At 58.0% G+C, this 18,483-nt stretch overlaps 1 protein-coding gene and 1 pseudogene across 1 annotated transcript; both read left to right on the top strand.

Moving 5' to 3' along the window:
* Nucleotides 1–45: 45 nt before the first annotated feature.
* Nucleotides 46–1,456, top strand: LOC142036490 (uncharacterized; annotated as a pseudogene).
* A 3,976-nt stretch (nt 1,457–5,432) lies between these two features.
* Nucleotides 5,433–11,026, top strand: LOC142036489 (uncharacterized). Its single transcript, XM_075039681.1, is given in 9 exon segments — nt 5,433–5,604; nt 5,765–6,064; nt 6,562–6,888; nt 8,343–8,952; nt 9,121–9,250; nt 9,252–9,417; nt 9,890–10,222; nt 10,668–10,707; nt 10,756–11,026. Coding segments are annotated over 9 exon segments (2,349 nt in total).
* Nucleotides 11,027–18,483: the final 7,457 nt, after the last annotated feature.

Here is an 18,483-nt window from a genome sequence, read left to right as displayed (position 1 = left end):
CGGAGCTGTGGGGCTGAGGCAGGTTCCTGTGCCCTCTGCATGACTATGGCTGTGAATTTCCTAACTATTTTGTCCCAGAGGACGGGAGGTGACTTTGTGGCTCGGGACCATTGTTCTGGTCCCTACAAAGTTCACAGTGTGGCATTGTCTGCCACCCCACGGGCTCTTGCTGCTGATGACCACATCCTGCTGCTGCTGCCAGAGCTGCCTCTGTGCTGGAATATATTGGGCTGGGCTCTGCTCCCCAGATTTCCCTGTGATCATGTCTGGTTCTGTTCTCCTCTGACTTTGCTGTTACCCACCCTGCTGCCTGAGGACGGCTGTGCTGGTGGGGCACTGGCTGACCCCCGTCTTCTCCCCTCTCTCCTCTCCCTCTCCAGGTTCCCTGGTCCAGGCAGCGATGACTCAGCCACCCTCAGTCTCAGCGAACGTGGGACAAACCGTCCAGATCACCTGCTCCGGTAGTAGCTACAGCTATGGCTGGTACCAGCAGAAGGTTCCTGGCAGTGCCCCCATAACTGTCATCTACTACAATGACAAGAGACCCTCAGACATCCCTTCGCGATTCTCCGGATCCAAGTCTGGCTCCACAGGCACGTTAACCATCACTGGGGTCCAAGCCGAGGACGAGGCTGTCTATTACTGTGGTAGCTACGACAGCAGCAACTATGGTGAGACAGGGCAATGGGGAAGTGATACAAAAAACCTCCTGCCATCACAGGAGCCAGTTAGAATTCTCTGCTGTCCCCATTTGATGGTGGGGCAGGTCACCACCATGGCCCTGCCCTGTGCTACAGGTGGCTGTGCTTAGTGTCCTGGATTGGCCATCCCTTAGAGCCCCAGGTCTGTGCCCATCCCCTGTCATTTGGGGAGTAGACAGGATACGATAGAATAGAATAGAATAGAATAGAATAGAATAGAATAGAATAGAATAGAATATTTTAGGACCTTCCACCTGGGTACCTGATACGTGGCTGGCCTTCTCCCTCTCCTCCGCACAGTGCTCGCCCATTGCACATGTGCAATGGCCAGACTCGACGCACCAGTGTTCCTGTCCCCGTCTTGCTGCCCAGGGAAGAATGTGCTGGTGGGGCACTGGCTGACCCCCGTCTTCTCCCCTCTCTCCTCTCCCTCTGCAGGTTCCCTGGTCCAGGCAGCGCTGACTCAGCCACCCTCCGTGTCAGCGAACGTGGGACAAACCGTCCAGATCACCTGCTCCGGGGGTAGTGGCAGCTATGGTTACTACTATGGCTGGTACCAGCAGAAGGTTCCTGGCAGTGGTCCTGTCACTGTCATCTACGAAAACACAAAGAGACCCTCAGACATCCCTTCGCGATTCTCCGGATCCAAGTCTGGCACCTCAGGCACATTAACCATCACTGGGGTCCAAGCCGAGGACAAGGCTGTCTATTACTGTGGTAGCCAACACAGCAGCAGCGGTAATGGTGTATGGTGACAACAAATAATAAGAATTGAAACACTGACTCCTAAATAAGGTGAAGCTTTAATGCCCTTCTCTCCCTCCTGGCCAAGCAGAATAGTGGCTGTGGGGCTGAGGCAGGTTCCTGTCCCCTCTCCACCACCATGGTCATGAATGTCCTCCCTTTTGTGTCCCAGAGAACTGGAGGTGACTTTGTGGCTCGGGACCATTGCCCTGGTCCGTTCAAAGTTCACAGTCTGGCATTGTCTGCCACCCCACGGGCTCTTGCTACTGGTGACCACGTCCTGCTGCTGCTGCCAGAGCTGTCTCTGTGCTGGAATATGTTGGGCTGGGCTCTGCTCCCCAAATTTCCCTGTGATCATGTCCGGTTCTGTTCTCCTCTGACTTTGGCGTTCTCCACTCTGCTGCCTGAGGACGGCTGTGCTGGTGGGGCACTGGCTGACCCCCATCTTCTCCCCTCTCTCCTCTCCCTCTCCAGGTTCCCTGGTCCAGGCAGCGCTGACTTAGCCGCCCTCGCTGTCAGCAAATGTGGGTCAATCTGTCCAGATCACCTGCTCCGGGGGTAGCAGCAGCTATGGTGTTGGCTGGTACCAGCAGAAGGTTCCTGGCAGTGCCCCTGTCACTGTCATCTACTGGAATAGCCACAGACCCTCAGGCATCCCCTCACGATTCTCCGGATCTACATCTGGCTCCACAGCCACGTTAACCATCACTGGGGTCCAAGCCGAGGACGAGGCTGTCTATTACTGTGGTGGCTGGGACAGCAGCAGCAGCAATGATGTCTGGTGACAACAAGTAATAGGAAATGAGACACAGACTGCCAAATCCGGGGAAGGTTTTCTGCCCTTCTACCTCCTGCCTCAGCAGAGTTGTGACTGTGGGATTGAGGTAGGTTCCGTCCTCTCTGCATGACTATGGTCATGAATGTCCTCCCTTTTGTGTCCCAGAGAACTGGAGGTGACTTTGTGGCTCGGGACCATTGCCCTGGTCCCTTCAAAGTTCACAGTGTGCCATTGTCTGCTACCCCATGGGCTCTTGCTGCTGCTGCCCACGTCCTTCTGCTGCTGTCAGAGCTGCCTCTGTGCTGGAATATGTTGGGCTGGGCTCTGCTCCCCAAATTTCCCTGTGATCGTGTCCACTTCTGTTCTCCTCTGACTTTGGCATTCCCCACCCTGCTGCCCATGGAGGGCTGTGCTGGTGGGGCATTGGCTGACCCCCGTCTTCTCCCCTTTCTCCTCTCCCTCTCCAGGTTCCCTGGTCCAGGCAGCGCTGACTCAGCCACCCTCGGTGTCAGCGAACCTGGGACAAACCGTCCAGATCACCTGCTCCGGGACTGGCAGCTACTATGGCTGGTTCCAGCAGAAGGTTCCTGGCAGTGCCCCCGTCACTGTGATCTACGAAAACAACAAGAGACCCTCAGACATCCCTTCGCGATTCTCCGGATCCAAGTCTGGCTCCACAGGCACGTTAACCATCACTGGGGTCCAAGCCGAGGACGAGGCTGTCTATTACTGTGGTAGCATGGACAGCAGCAGCAGCAATGGTGTCTGGAGACAACAAGTAATAGGAAGTGAGACACCAAATCCTAAATCAGAGGAAGGTTTTCTACTATTCTCCCTCCCAGACGAGCAGAGTTGTGGCTGTGCTGCTGAGGCAGGTTCCTGTCCCTTCTGCACCACCCTGGCAGTGAATGTGCTCCCTTTTGTGTCCCAGAGAACTGGAGGTGACTTTGTGGCTCGGGACCATTGTCCTGGTCCCTTCAAAGTTCACAGTGTGGCATTGTCTGCCACCCCACGGGCTCTTGCTACTGGTGACCACGTCCTGCTGCTGCTGCCAGAGCTGCCTCTGTGCTGGAATATGTTGGGCTGGGCTCTGCTCCCCATATTTCCCTGTGATCGTGTCTGTTTCTGTTCCCGTTTGACTCTGGCATTCTCCACCCTGCTGCCCAGGAAGGGCTGTGCTGGTGGGGCACTGGCTGACCCCCGTCTTCTCCCCTCTCTCCTCTCCCTCTCCAGGTTCCCTGGTCCAGGCAGCGCTGACTCAGCCACCCTCCGTGTCAGCATCTCTGTGACAAACTATCTGGATTACATGCTTTGGGAGTAGCGATGCTTATGCCTGGTACCAGCAGAAGGTTCCTGGCAGTGCCCCTGTCAGTGTGATCTACTGGAACGACAAGAGACCCTCAGACATCCCTTCGCGATTCTCCGGATCCCTGTCTGGCTCCACGGGCACGTTAACCATCACTGGGGTCCAAGCCGAGGACGAGGCTGCCTATTACTGTGGTAACAAGGGCAGCGGCACTTATGCTGTTATAGTGACAAAGAGATGTGGGAGTGAGCTACAGAGGAGTTAAAAATGGGAGATTTCTGCCCTTCTCCTTCATGGCTGAGTAGGGCTTTGGGGTTGGGCCAGGTTTGTGTCCCCTCTGCATGGCCATGGCTGTAAATGTCCTCCCAGTTGTGCCTCATGGAGTGGGAGGTGGCTCTGGAGCTTTGGACACGTTGTGCTTGTCCCTACAAAAGGCATGGCATTGCCTTGTCACCTGCCCTGCTGCCAGCAGCTCCGTCCTGCTGGTTCTGCACGTTCTCCTCGCAGGGCCCCGGGGTCTCTGGTTTCCTCAGTGGTATCATGGCCTTTGGGCACAGGGGCCCCGTCTGGCACCCAGGATGGGCTGTGCTGGTGGGTGTGAGAGACTGAAAGAGTTAATGTCTCAAACGTTGTGGTGGGGCAAGTTCTGCTCAAAGACAAACGCTGCACAGCAAGGAACCAAGGTGAAAAGCCCATCAGCTCAGACATCAGCAACAGGAGGGGAAGGGCGTGCTGGAAGGTGCGCAGCTCCCTGTTCTGTTACAAAGATCAAACAATGGCCACGTCTGCAGGGAAGGAGAAGTTACTCCACAAACCACCCCCAAGCCCAAAGGCTCACAAACTGCTCATGTGCCTGATGAGTTCAGGTGCCCACCCGAAGGAGGAGCAAGGATGATAAAAGGACACAAACTGAAGCCCCAGGTGTGCAAGCCCACCGGGACTGGACCCCTTGGCTGATTGAACCAACGCTGGACCCAGGACTGGTGAAATCTTTCTCTCTTCCTTCTTCTCTCGTTCCTTTTGCTTTTCCACAATCCCTACACCTCATCCCTTTAAGACATAAAACCATTGACCAAGTCTGGGACTAAGAGTGGATCCAGCCGCCCCTGGGCCCTTCTCTGAGGAGGAGTCTGGAAAGCAAGGGGTCTGCTCTGAAACTCGTAACTCAGTGGGAGGGATCTCATTACTCCCTGAATTGATGTATATGGTTACACAGTTTACAGAAGTAGTCTTATGCCAATTCCTGTTGTGAGAAACCCTGTCACCTACAACCACACCTCCCCAGTTCAGTTTACTTCTGTCATGAATAAATCTTTAACTGATGGTTTGGTGTCGTTCCCCCTTAATTTAGCCCGAGGGAATTTGGAATTAAACAGGACTCCCTGGTCTGTCCAGTCTGGCTCGTGACAGTGGGGCACTGGCTGACCCCCGTCTTCTCCCCTCTCTCCTCTCCCTCTCCAGGTTCCCTGGTCCAGGCAGCGCTGACTCAGCCACCCTCGGTCTCAGCAAACGTGGGACAAACCGTCCAGATCACCTGCTCCGGGTTTAGCAGCGGCAGCGGTGTTGCCTGGTTCCAGCAGAAGGTTCCTGGCAGTGGCCCTGTCACTGTCATCTACTACACCGACAAGAGACCCTCAGACATCCCTTCGCGATTCTCCGGATCCAAGTCTGGCTCCACGGGCACGTTAACCATCACTGGGGTCCAAGCCGAGGACGAGGCTGTCTATTACTGTGGTGGCTACGACAGCAGCGGTAGCAATGGTGTCTGGTGACAACAAGTAATAGGACATGAGACACTGACTCCTAAATCAGGGGAGGGGTTTCTGCCCTTCTCCCTCCCAGATGAGCAGAGTTGTGGCTATGTCGCTGAGGCAGGTTCTGTCCCCTCTGCACGACCGTGGCCATGAATGTGCTCCCTTTTGTGTCCCAGAGAACTGGAGGTGACTTTGTGGCTCGGGACCATTGCCCTGGTCCCTTCAAAGTTCACAGTGTGGCATTGTCTGCCACCCCACAGGCTCTTGCTGCTGATGACCACGTCCTGCTGCTGCTGCTGCCAGAGCTGCCTCTGTGCTGGAGTATGTTGGGCTGGGCTCTGCTCCCCAGATTTCCCTGTGATCATGTCTGGTTCTGTTCTCCTCTGACTTTGGCATTCCCCACTCTGCTGCCTGAAGATGGCTGTGCTGGTGCGTCACTGGCTGACGCCCGTCTTCCCTCCTCTCTCCTCTCCCTCTCCAGGTTCCCTGGTCCAGGCAGCGCTGACTCAGCCACGCTCCGTGTCGGCAAACCCAGGACAAACCGTCCAGATCACCTGCTCTGGGGTTAGCAGTGGCATCAGCGGTGTTGCCTGGTACCAGCAGAAGGTTCCTGGCAGTGCCCCCATCACTGTCATCTACTACAACGACAAGAGACCCTCAGACATCCCTTCGCGATTCTCCGGATCCAAGTCTGGCTCCACGGGCACGTTAACCATCACTGGGGTCCAAGCCGAGGACGAGGCTGTCTATTACTGTGGTAGCTACGACAGCAGCTACAAGGGTGAGACAGGGCAATGGGGAAGTGATACAAAAACCTCCTGCCATCACAAGAGCCAGTTAGAATTCTCTGCTGTCCCCGTTTGATGGTGGGGCAGGTCACCACCATGGCCCTGCCCTGTGCTACAGGTGGCTGTGCCTCGTGTCGTGGATTGGCCATCCCTTAGAGCCCCAGGTCTGTGCCCATCCCCTCTCATTTGGGGAGGACAGGGGACAGGACAGGACAGGACAGGATACGATAGAATAGAATAGAATAGAATAGAATAGAATAGAATAGAATAGAATAGAATAGAATAGAATATTTTGGGACCTTCCACCTGGGTACCTGATATGTGGCTGGCCTTCTCCCTCTCCTCTACGCAGTGCTGGCCCATTGCTCATGTGCCCTGGCCAGACTCGCTGCACCAGCGTTCCTGTCCCCCTGCTGCTGCCCAGGGAAGAATGTGCTGGTGGGGCACTGGCTGACCCCCATCTTCTCCCCTCTCTCCTCTCCCTCTCCAGGTTCCCTGGTCCAGGCAGCGCTGACTCAGCCACCCTCCGTGTCAGCGAACGTGGGACAAACCGTCCAGATCACCTGCTCCGGGAGTAGCAGCAGTGATGGTGTTGGCTGGTACCAGCAGAAGGTTCCTGGCAGTCCCCCCGTCACTGTGATCTATACTAACAACAAGAGACCCTCGGACATCCCTTCGCGATTCTCCGGATCTGCATCTGGCTCAACAAGCACATTAACCATCACTGGGGTCCAAGCCGAGGACGAGGCTGTCTATTACTGTGGTGCCCAGGACGGCCGGGCTGATCAGCACCCAGCTGCCCCGCTCGATGGCCTTGGTGGGTCCTCTGGGTTGACTGTTACTGTCCGCTGTGCGTGGGTGGCAGTGATCGTGACGGTGGTGCTGGAGGATGTGGGAGTGACACAGCTTCTGCTAGCGTAGGGCTGTGGTGTGGCCAGTTGCTCCTGCCTGCAAAATGTCTTGTCCTGTGGTTGTTTCTGTGGCCCAGAGAAGCTGAGAGAAGCACGGTGTGCCTTGGGCAGGGTCCTGTGCCGAAGCCATGAAGGTTGTGGCAGGGGCTGGAGATGTCTCTGGACTTTGGTGGAAGTGGTGGCAGGGCTGAGGGACAGCATGGGCAGAGTCCTGTCCCGGGCTCTGCTCTCAGTTCCTCCAGTGCTGTCCCTGAGGGCCTTCTCGTCTCCGCATGGTGTCAGTGTGGCCCCGCACCACAGTCCTGAGGTTCGCGGGGCAGCCAGGAGGCAAAGGGGCTGCGGACGGCCAGGTGCCAGCGTGTAAGACTGGTGCAGGGCAGTCCCGTCAGACCCCTTTGGAGGCTGCTGTGGCCCCTGCTGTCGGCAGGTAGCAGAGGGGCTGCCCCTGGCCGGACAAGCGTGGGAGGATGCTACGCGCACTTGATCGGTACAAACTCCAGCCCGAGTCTATTAATGGTTGCTGTGAAGCTGCCGGAGGCCCCCAGCTCACTTTGTAGTCGGAGGAAGTGGGGGCTTGTGTTTCTCTACTGTCGGGTAGCCTTGAAGCTCCTGGTTTCCAAGTGGTTCCAGCTCCCTTCAAAGTCCCGCTTCTCTGCTCTGCGGTTCTCTTGTGGCACTTCCCAGAGGCCCCGTTGCGGCACCCTCCTTTGAAGCAGGACCTGGTTTTCCCAGCTCCTCCGTCACTGCCGCTGAGCAGCGCGTGAGTAGCGCGGCTGCCCGGGGACCAGCAAGCGCCAAGCAGAGCAGGTGCTCAGAGCAGGGGACGTGTCTACGTGCCAAGGTGGGGCTGTGCCCTGGCCTATGCACAGGAGTTCCCCGGGCAGCGGGGCCACGGCCGTTCTGGGCAGCGACAGGCACTGGCTGGGCCATGGCTGAGCTCAGAGCGCAGCAGCCACGTTGTGGCAGGAGAAAGGAGATGGGGAGCAGGCAGCCCAGCGTGATCTTGGTGCCTCCGGTGGGCCGGAGAGGTGCCTGCGGTGGGCAGGGGGAGCGCTGGGACAGGAGCAGCCAGTGAACGTTAGGGGCCACACATGGATGGAGGGGCTGTGCCCGGGAGTTGGGTCACCAGCACAGCCCCGTTGGCGTGGGGATGCGGAGCTGGTGGGATTGTGCCATGGCCTGGGCCGCTCTCCTCCGCACTGTGCTCTCCCATGTCTCAGGTGCCCTGGCCAGACTCACTGCACCCATCGGGGGCCTTTGGGCACAGGGGTCCCATCCCCATCCTGCTGCTCAGGGAGGGCTGTGCTGGTGGGGCACTGGCTGACCCCCGTCTTCTCCCCTCTCTCCTCTCCCTCTCCAGGTTCCCTGGTCCAGGCAGCGCTGACTCAGCCACCCTCGGTCTCAGCGAACGTGGGACAAAGCGTCCAGATCACCTGCTCCGGGGGTAGTGGCACCTATGGTTACTACTATGGCTGGTTCCAGCAGAAGGTTCCTGGCAGTGCCCCTGTCACTGTCATCTACCGCAAAAACCACAGACCATCGGACATCCCTTCGCGATTCTCCGGATCCTTGTCTGGCTCCACGGGCACGTTAACCATCACTGGGGTCCAAGCCGAGGACGAGGCTGTCTATTACTGTGGTAGCAGGGACGACAGCAGCAGCAATGGTGTCTGGAGACAACAAGTAATAGGAAGTGAGACACCGACTCCTAAATCAGGGGAAGGTTTTCTGCCTTTCTTCCTCCCAGACAAGCAGAGTTGTGGCTGTGGGGCTGAGGCAGGTTCCTGTCCCCTCTGCACCATCATGGCCATAAATGTGCTCCCTTTTGTGTCCCGGAGAACTGGAGGTGACTTTGTGGCTCGGGACCATTGTCCTGGTCCCTACAAAGTTCACAGTGTGGCATTGTCTGCCACCCCACGGGCTCTTGCTGCTGATGACCACATCCTGCTGCTGCTGCCAGAGCTGCCTCTGTGCTGGAATATATTGGGCTGGGCTCTGCTCCCCAGATTTCCCTGTGATCGTGTCTGGTTCTGTTCTCCTCTGACTTTGGCGTTCCCTATACTACTGCCCGGGGAGGGCTGTGCTGGTGCATCACTGGCTGACCCCTGTCTTCTCCCCTCTCTCCTCTCCCTCTCCAGGTTCCCTGGTCCAGGCAGCGCTGACTCAGCCACCCTCCATGTCAGTGTCTCTGTGACAAACTATCTGGATTACGTGCTTTGGGACTACCAATGCTTATGGCTGGTACCAGCAGAAGGTTCCTGGCAGTGCCCCTGTCACTGTCATCTATGAAAACACACAGAGACCCTCAGACATCCCTTCACGATTCTCCGGATCTACATCTGGCTCAACAAGCACGTTAACCATCACTGGGGTCCAAGCCGAGGACGAGGCTGTCTATTACTGTGGTAGCACGGACGACAGCAGCAGCAGCTATGGTGTCTGGTGACAACAAATAATAGGAAGTGAGACACCAAATCCTAAATCAGAGGAAGGTTTTCCGCCCTTCTCCCTCCTGGCTGAGCAGAGTTGTGGCTGTGGGTCTGAGGCAGGTTCCTGTCCTCTCTGCACCACCATGGTCATGAATGTGCTCCCTTTTGTGTGCTGGAGAACTGGAGGTGACTTTGTGGCTGGGGACCATTGCCCTTCTGCCTACAAAGTTCACAGTGTGGCATTGTCTGCCACCCCACGGGCTCTTGCTGCTGATGACCACGTCCCGCTGCTGCTGCCAGAGCTGCCTCTGTGCTGGGATATGTTGGGCTGGGCTCTGCTCCCCAAATTTCCCTGTGATCGTGTCTGGTTCTGTTCTCCTCTGACTTTGGCGTTCCCTATACTGCTGCCCGGGGAGGGCTGTGCTGGTGGGGCACTGGCTGACCCCCGTCTTCTCCCCTCTCTCCTCTCCCTCTCCAGGTTCCCTGGTCCAGGCAGCGCTGACTCAGCCACCCTCCGTGTCAGCGAACGTGGGACAAACCGTCCAGATCACCTGCTCCGGGGGTAGTGGCAGCTATGGTTACTACTATGGCTGGTACCAGCAGAAGGTTCCTGGCAGTGGTCCTGTCACTGTCATCTACGGTAACACAAACAGACCCTCAGACATCCCTTCGCGATTCTCCGGATCCAAGTCTGGCTCCACAGCCACGTTAACCATCACTGGGGTCCAAGCCGAGGACGAGGCTGTCTATTACTGTGGTAGCTACGACAGCAGCAGCAGCTATGGTGTCTGGTGGCAACAAGTAATAGGAAGTAAGACACAGACTCCTAAATCAGAGGAAGGTTTTCGGCCCTTCTACCTCCCGGACGAGCAGAGTTGTGGATGTGGGTCTGAGGCAGGTTCCTGTCCCCTCTGCATGACTATGGCTGTGAATGTGCTCCCTTTTGTGTCCCAGAGAACTGGAGGTGACTTTGTGGCTGGGGACCATTGTTCTGGTCCCTACAAAGTTCACAATGTGGCATTGTCTGCCACCCCACGGGCTCTTGCTGCTGATGACCATGTCCTGCTGCTGCTGCCAGAGCTGCCTCTGTGCTGGAATATGTTGGGCTGGGCTCTGCTCCCCATATTTCCCTGTGATCGTGTCCACTTTTGTTCTCCTCTGACTTTGGCATTGTCCACCCTGCTGCCAGGGAAGGGCTGTGCTGGTGGGGCACTGGCTGACCCCCGTCTTCTCCCCTCTCTCCTCTCCCTCTCCAGGTTCCCTGGTCCAGGCAGCGCTGACTCAGCCACCCTCCGTGTCAGTGTCTCTGTGACAAACTATCTGGATTACGTGCTTTGGGAGTAGCAATGCTTATGGCTGGTACCAACAGAAGGTTCCTGGCAGTGCCCCTGTCACTGTCATCTACGATGACACAAAGAGACCCTCAGACATCCCTTCGCGATTCTCCGGATCCTTGTCTGGCTCCACAGCCACATTAACCATCACTGGGGTCCAAGCCGAGGACGAGGCTGTCTATTACTGTGGTGGCTACGACGGCAGCTACAATGGTCCCACGGTGATACAGAGCAATAGGGAAGTGAATCAAAAACCTCCCACCGTTGCAGGAGTCAGTTAGGAGTCTCTGCTGTTCCCATTTAATGCTGGGGCAGGTCTCCACCATGGCCATGCCCTGTGGCCCTGCAGGTGGCTGTGGCTGGTGGCCCAGCTTGGCCGTCCCTTGGAGCCCCAGCTCTGTGCGCGTCCCCTGTCATTTGGGGAGGGTAGGTACAGCACTTGGGAACGTGCCACTCTCCACGGCCACGTTACCCATTGCTGGGGTCCAAGCCAAGCCAGAGGCTGTCTCTTACTGTGCTGGCTGCGACACCACTGCTGATCAGGGTCGTGGTGACTCCCAGCACTGGGGAAGTAAGTGAAATGCAAACCCACTGCTGCCCCAGGGCCCCTCGGGTGCCGACTGCTGCTGCCGCCACTGCTGCTGTTTGGATGCGGAGCTGGAGCAGCACGTGTGCCCGTAGGCGGCTCCTGCCATGGGGCACATGCTCTGCTCCAGGGGGTCCCCTCCATGCTGCCTGCAAGGAGACAGCCCCCTGCAGCCCTGCCCTGCCCGTGCCCGTCGTGCTCGCTGTGCACCGGGCATCGTGGGGCTGGCGTCGTAGGGGACAGGGAGGCATCGGGGTGGGGGTGCATTTCCCATGGGTGTAGCTGCTCTTGGGCTGGGCGCGAGGCTGCTGATGGCAGCCGCGATCCCTGTGCAACGTGGAGGGAGGTGGGGAGAGAGGCACGGGCAGGATCCGGCCACGAGCGCTGAATCAGATTTGCATGGAGGGGCCGTGCCCCAGGCAGGCAGGGGCTTAAAAGGGAGCTGGGGTCCGCGAAGGAGCCCCATCGTCGTGGGGACGCGCAGCTGGTGGGATTGCACCATGGCCTGGGCCCCTCTCCTCCTCGCGGTGCTCGCCCACAGCTCAGGTGCCGTGGCCAGACTCGCTGCGCTCGGCTGGGGACGTCGGGCAAAGGGGCCCCGTCCAGCACCCGTGGACGGCTGTGCTGGCGGGGCACTGGTTGACCCCCGTCTTCTCCCCTCTCTCCTCTCCCTCTCCAGGTTCCCTGGTCCAGGCAGCGCTGACTCAGCCACCCTCGGTCTCAGCAAACGTGGGACAAACCATCCAGATCACCTGCTCCGGGATTAGCAGCAGCTCTGCTTATTACGGCTGGTATCAGCAGAAGGTTCCTGGCAGTGCCCCTGTCACTGTCATCTATGCTGACAACAACAGACCCTCAGACATCCCTTCACGATTCTCCGGATCTACATCTGGCTCCACGGGCACGTTAACCATCACTGGGGTCCAAGCCGAGGACGAGGCTGTCTATTACTGTGGTAGCAGGGACAGCAGCAGCAGCTATGGTGTCTGGTGACAACAAGTAATAGGAAAAGAGTCACTGACTCCTAAATCACGGCAGGGGTTTCTGCCCTTCTACCTCCCAGATGAGCAGAGTTGTGGCTGTGCTGCTGAGGCAGGTTCCTGTCTCTTCTGCACCACCATGGCCGTGAATGTGCTCCCTTTTGTGTCCCAGAGAACTGGAGGTGACTTTGTAGCTGGAGACCATTTTCCTGGTCCCTTCAAAGGTCACAGTGTGGCATTGTCTGCCACCCCACGGGCTCTTGCTGCCGATGACCATGTCCTGCTGCTGCTGCCAGAGCTGCCTCTGTGCTGGAGTATGTTGGGCTGGGCCCTGCTCCCCAAATTTCCCTGTGATCGTGTCCGGTACTGTTCTCTGACTTTGGCATTCCCCGCTCTGCTGCCTGAGGACGGCTGTGCTGGTGGGGCACTGGCTGACCCCCATCTTCTCCCCTCTCTCCTCTCCCTCTCCAGGTTCCCTGGTCCAGGCAGCGCTGACTCAGCCACCCTCCGTGTCAGCGAACGTGGGACAAACCGTCCAGATCACCTGCTCCGGGGGTAGCGATGATGTTGGCTGGTTCCAGCAGAAGGTTCCTGGCAGTGCCCCTGTCACTGTGATCTACGATAACAACAAGAGACCCTCTGGCATCCCTTCACGATTCTCTGGATCCAGGTCTGGCTACACAGGCACATTAACCATCACTGGGGTCCAAGCCGAGGACGAGGCTGTCTATTACTGTGGTAGCTGGGACGACAGCAGTGACGGTCAGGGTCACGTTGATGCTGAGATTTGTTTTTTGCCTCCTGTTCATTTCTGCACCTCCCCCTGCGTGGGGAAGAGCTCCAAAGGCTAGGCAGTTGGCTCCTTTTTGCACTTGTGCCTGTTCTGGCTCTGCCTTTGCAGAGCTTTGTCTCATTTCTCTCCTGATGCCACCGCTCCTCTGGTGCTGCCAGTGCAGTGTCGGTGCGTGGTGCTGAGCACCTCCTTCCTTGCCCCGGGGACCTGGAGGTGATGGTTTCTGCGGGGCAGTACTGCTGTGCTGCTGGGCAGAGGGAGCCTCTGTCCCTCTTGTGTCCAAGGGCCGTTCCCTGGAGATGAGCAGAGGTGGGGTCCGGGGGAATCCCCGGGCTGGGTAGGGACCCACTGGCTCTGGGAAGGTCTGTCCATTGCAGGGCTATGCTCTAAGCTGCCAGGCACTATGTGCCCCTTTCCGTTCCCCGCCCGAGTACTCTGGGCCTGGGCTGCATTTGGGGACGTTCCTGACTCATCCCAAGGGGTGCAGAGGAGCCCAAGAGCCAGAGCCCGTGTGCCCTTGGTGCTTTGTGCTGCCGTGGGGACTGGAGGTGCGTGGGGAGAGGATGCTACTTGGGGCACATTTGATCTCAGAAAGGCCCCGGTGGAGCTCATGCCCCCTGCCCAGGCAGCCCCCCGTCTCTGGTCTCCATGGCGGTGCCTCTCAGCAGCCCACGCTGTGCTGGAGATGCCCCCATTCTCTTTGTCACACGCCGGCTCCCCACAGCTTCTCACCAGCTGGGGACCCCTGCCCTGCAGTCCCTGGCTGCTGGTCTGTACGTGGCCCCATCTGGGGCACGGGCAGGGGTGTCTCCGGACTGCGGCAAACGCTGAGTGCCCCCGGGAGACCGTGGCCCCGGGCTGCCCGGTCTCAGGAGAGGGATAAGGTGTGCCCCAAAGGGCAGCGGGCAGGGAGAGGGTCCAGGCTCTGGCTCCAGCAACGCCTCCGGGAGTGCCTGGGTTGGGGCTGCACCCAGGGCGTCCCATCTGTGTGCCTGCGGGCAGAGGAGTCCCGTCCCTGTCCCCGTCCCGCTGCCCGGGGAGGGCTGTGCTGGTGGGGCACTGGCTGAGCCTGTCTTCTCCCCTCTCTCCTCTCCCTCTCTGGTCTCTAGGCAGGGCCTACGCAGCCGGCCCTGATGTACGTGTCCCCGGGTGTAAAGTCCTGGACCTCCTGCTCCACAATTAACGACAACTATGGCTGGTTCCAGCAGAAGGTTCCTGGCAGTGCCCCCGTCACTGTGATCTACGAAAACAACAAGAGACCCTCAGACATCCCTTCGCGATTCTCCGGATCTACATCTGGCTCCACAGCCACGTTAACCATCAGTGGGGTCCAAGCCGAGGACGAGGCTGTCTATTACTGTGGTGGCTACGAAAGCGGCAACAATGGTGTCTGGTGACAATGAGTGATAGGTAGTGAGACACGGGCTCCCAAATCAGAGGAAGGGTTTCAGCCCTTTTCCCTCATGGCCCAGCAGAGTTGTGGCTGTGCAGCTGAGGCAGGTTCCTCTCCCCTCTGCACAGCCATTGCTGTGAATGGCCTCCCTTTCACGTCCTAGAGCACTGGAGGTGCCTTTGTGCTGGGGACCTGTCCTGGTTTCAGCTGGGATAGAGTTAACTGTCTTCCTAGCGGCTGGTACAGTGCTATGTTTTGAGTTCAGTATGCGAAGAATATTGATAACACCGATGTTTTCAGTTGTTGCTCAGTAGTGTTTAGACTATAGTCAAGGATTTTTCAGCTTCTCATGCCCAGCCAGCGAGAAAGCTGGAGGGGCACAAGAAGGTGGCACAGGACACAACCAGGGCACCTGACCCAAAGTGGCCAATGGTGTATTCCATACCATAGGACGTCCCATCCAGTATAGAAACTGGGAAGTGGGGGTGGGGAATCGCCACTCGGGGACTGGCTGGGTGTTGGTCGGCGGGTGGTGAGCAATCGCCCTGTGCATCATTTGTACATTCCAATCCTTTTATTACTGCTGTTGTCATTTTATTAGTGTTATCATTATCATTATTAGTTTCTTCTTTTCTGTTCTATTAAACCGTTCTTATCTCAACCCACGAGTTTTACTTCTTTTTCCCGATTTTCTCCCCCATCCCACTGGATGGAGGGGAGTGAGTGAGCGGCTGTGTGGTGCTTAGTTGCTGGCTGGGGTTAAACCACGACAGGACCCTTGTTCCTGTCCTTGCAAAGTTCACTGTGTGCCTTCTCGCCCATCCCACTGCCTCTTGCTACTGATGACCACCTCCTCCTGCTGCTGCCGCCAGGGCTGCCTCTGTGCTGGGATGAGCTGTGCTGGCCTCTGCTCCCCAGCTTTCCCTGTGACTGTGGCCGGGTCCACTCTCCTCCGACTGTGGCGTTCCCCATCCTGCTGCCAGGCACAAACCGTCCAGATCCCCTGCTCCGGGAGTAGCGGCAGCTATGGCTTGTTGCAGCAGAAGGGACCCGACAGTGCCACTGTCACTGTCTGAGCAGGGCTGTGGGGCTGGGCTAGGTTCCTGTCCTTTCTGCAGAGCCATGGCTGTGAATGTCCTCCTGATTGTACATGCCATTAGAGAGGTGGCTCTAAGGCTGTGGGCACCTCGTGCCGGTCCCTACAAAAGGCACGGCATTGCCTTGTCGCCTGCCCCGCTGCCTCAAGCTGCTGCTGCCCCCATCCTCTTGCTTCTGCCAGCTCTCCTCACAGGGAGGGCCCCAGGGCTCGGGCCTTGGGCTCCGTATGTGGGGCTGGGGTCCCTCTGTGCCGGTAGGGTTCTTGGGCACGGAGGTCCCGTCGCTGCCCACTGCCCACGGAGGGCTGTGCTGGCGGGGCACTGGCTGACCCCGTCTTCTCCCCTCTCTCCTCTCCCTCTCCAGGTTCCCTGGTCCAGGCAGCGCTGACTCAGCCACCCTCGGTGTCAGCGAACGTGGGACAAACCGTCCAGATCACCTGCTCCGGTAGTAGCTACAGCTATGGCTGGTTCCAGCAGAAGGTTCCTGGCAGTGCCCCTGTCACTGTGATCTACAATAACAACAACAGACCCTCAGACATCCCTTCGCGATTCTCCGGATCCAAGTCTGGCTCCACAGCCACGTTAACCATCACTGGGGTCCAAGCTGAGGACGAGGCTGTCTATTACTGTGGTGGCGAGGACAGCAGCGGCAGCAATGGTGTCTGGCGACAAGTAATAGAACATGAGACACTGACTCCTAAATCACGGGAGTGGTTTCTGCCCTTCTTCCTCTTAGACAAGCAGAGTTGTGGCTGTGTGGCTGAGGGAGGTTCTGTCCCCTCTGCATGAGTATGGCCGTGAATGTGCTCCCTTTTGTGTCCCAGAGAACTGGAGGTGACTTTGTGGCTGGGGACCATTGTTCTGGTCCCTTCAAAGTTCACAGTGTGGCATTGTCTGCCACCCCACGGGCTCTTGCTGTTGATGACCACGTCCCGCTGCTGCTGCCAGAGCTGCCTCTGTGCTGGGATATGTTGGGCTGGGCTCTGCTCCCCAGATTTCCCTGTGATCATGTCTGGTTCTGTTCTCCTCTGACTTTGGCATTCCCTATACTGCTGCCCGGGGAGGGCTGTGCTGGTGGGGCACTGGCTGACCCCCATCTTCTCCCCTCTCTCCTCTCCCTCTCCAGGTTCCCTGGTCCAGGCAGCGCTGACTCAGCCACCCTCCGTGTCAGCAAACGTGGGACAAACCGTCCAGATCACCTGCTCCGGGGGTAACAACTATGGTTATTTTGGCTGGTACCAGCAAAAGGCAACTGGAAGTGGCCCTGTCACTGTCATCTACTGGAATAGCTACAGACCCTCAGACATCCCTTCGTGATTCTCCGGATCCTTGTCTGGCTCCACAGCCACGTTAACCATCACTGGGGTCCAAGCCGAGGACGAGGCTGTCTATTACTGTGGTAGCTACGACAGCAGCAGCAGCAATGGTGTCTGGTGGCAACAAGTAATAGGAAGTAAGACACAGACTCCTAAATCAGAGGAAGGTTTTCTGCCCTTCTACCTCCCGGACGAGCAGAGTTGTGGATGTGGGTCTGAGGCAGGTTCCTGTCCCCTCTGCATGACTATGGCTGTGAATGTGCTCCCTTTTGTGTCCCAGAGAACTGGAGGTGACTTTGTGGCTCGGGACCATTGTCCTTCTGCCTACAAAGTTCACAGTGTGGCATTGTCTGCCACCCCACGGGCTCTTGCTGCTGATGACCATGTCCTGCTGCTGCTGCTGCCAGAGCTGCCTCTGTGCTGGAGTATGTTGGGCTGGGCTCTGCTCCCCAAATTTCCCTCTGATCGTATCCGCTTCTGTTCTCCTCTGACTCTGTCATTCTCCACCCTGCTGCCAGGGAAGGGCTGTGCTGGTGGGGCACTGGCTGACCCCCGTCTTCTCCCCTCTCTCCTCTCCCTCTCCAGGTTCCCTGGTCCAGGCAGCGCTGACTCAGCCACCCTCGGTGTCAGCGAACCTGGGACAAACCGTCCAGATCACCTGCTCCGGGGGTAGCAGCAGCAGCGGTTATGGTTGTGTTGGTTGGCACCAGCAGAAAACATGTGGCCCTGTCACTGTCATCTATGCTAACGACTACAGACCCTCAGACATCCCTTCGCGATTCTCCGGATCTACATCTGGCTCCACAGCCACGTTAACCATCACTGGGGTCCAAGCCGAGGACGAGGCTGTCTATTACTGTGGTAGCCACGACGGCAGCAGTGCTGATCGCGTTTATGAAGGCACTGAGTAATGGGGAAGTGAGACACAGAGCCCAGTGTCGAAGAGGAAGATTTTTCAGCCCTTGCTCCTCATGGCCAAGCAGAGCCGTGGCTGTGGAGCTGAGCAGAGGTTCCTGTGCCCTGTCCAAGGACATGACTGTGAATGTCCCCGCTTCCATGTTCCAACGCACAGGAGGTGACCCTGGGGCTGAGGGTTCCTTTTCCCCGTCCCTGTAACAGAAATGCCATTGCCTCATCCCCAGCCCTGCTGCCTTTTGCTCCTGGCAGCCCCATCCTCCTCCTGCTGCTGGAGTTGCCTCTGCTGGGTTGCTCTGCGCCAGGCTGGGCTCTGCTCCCCAGAAGTTTCTGTAGCCGAGACCAGGACCCTTTCCCTCAGAGGCTGGTGTTCCACATCCCTGCTGCTGCCAGCTTTCCTGGCAGGGCATGGGTCTCTAGTCTTCAGCTTTGGCTGTGGATTCCTCTCGGGCATCAGGGTTGTTGAACACAGGGTCTGAGTCCCATTGCAAGGGAAGGGCTGTGCTGGTGGGGCACTGGCTGACCCCCGTCTTCTCCCCTCTCTCCTCTCCCTCTCCAGGTTCCCTGGTCCAGGCAGCGATGACTCAGCCACCCTCGGTCTCAGCGAACCCGGGACAAACCGTCCAGATCACCTGCTCCGGGGTTAGCAGCAGCAGTA

Source organism: Buteo buteo, chromosome 11 (assembly GCF_964188355.1).
Source record: "Buteo buteo chromosome 11, bButBut1.hap1.1, whole genome shotgun sequence".
Lineage (NCBI taxonomy): Eukaryota > Metazoa > Chordata > Aves > Accipitriformes > Accipitridae > Buteo > Buteo buteo.
The sequence above is the reverse complement of the archived record's forward strand: the minus strand, read 5'-3'. Positions and strand labels throughout refer to the sequence as shown.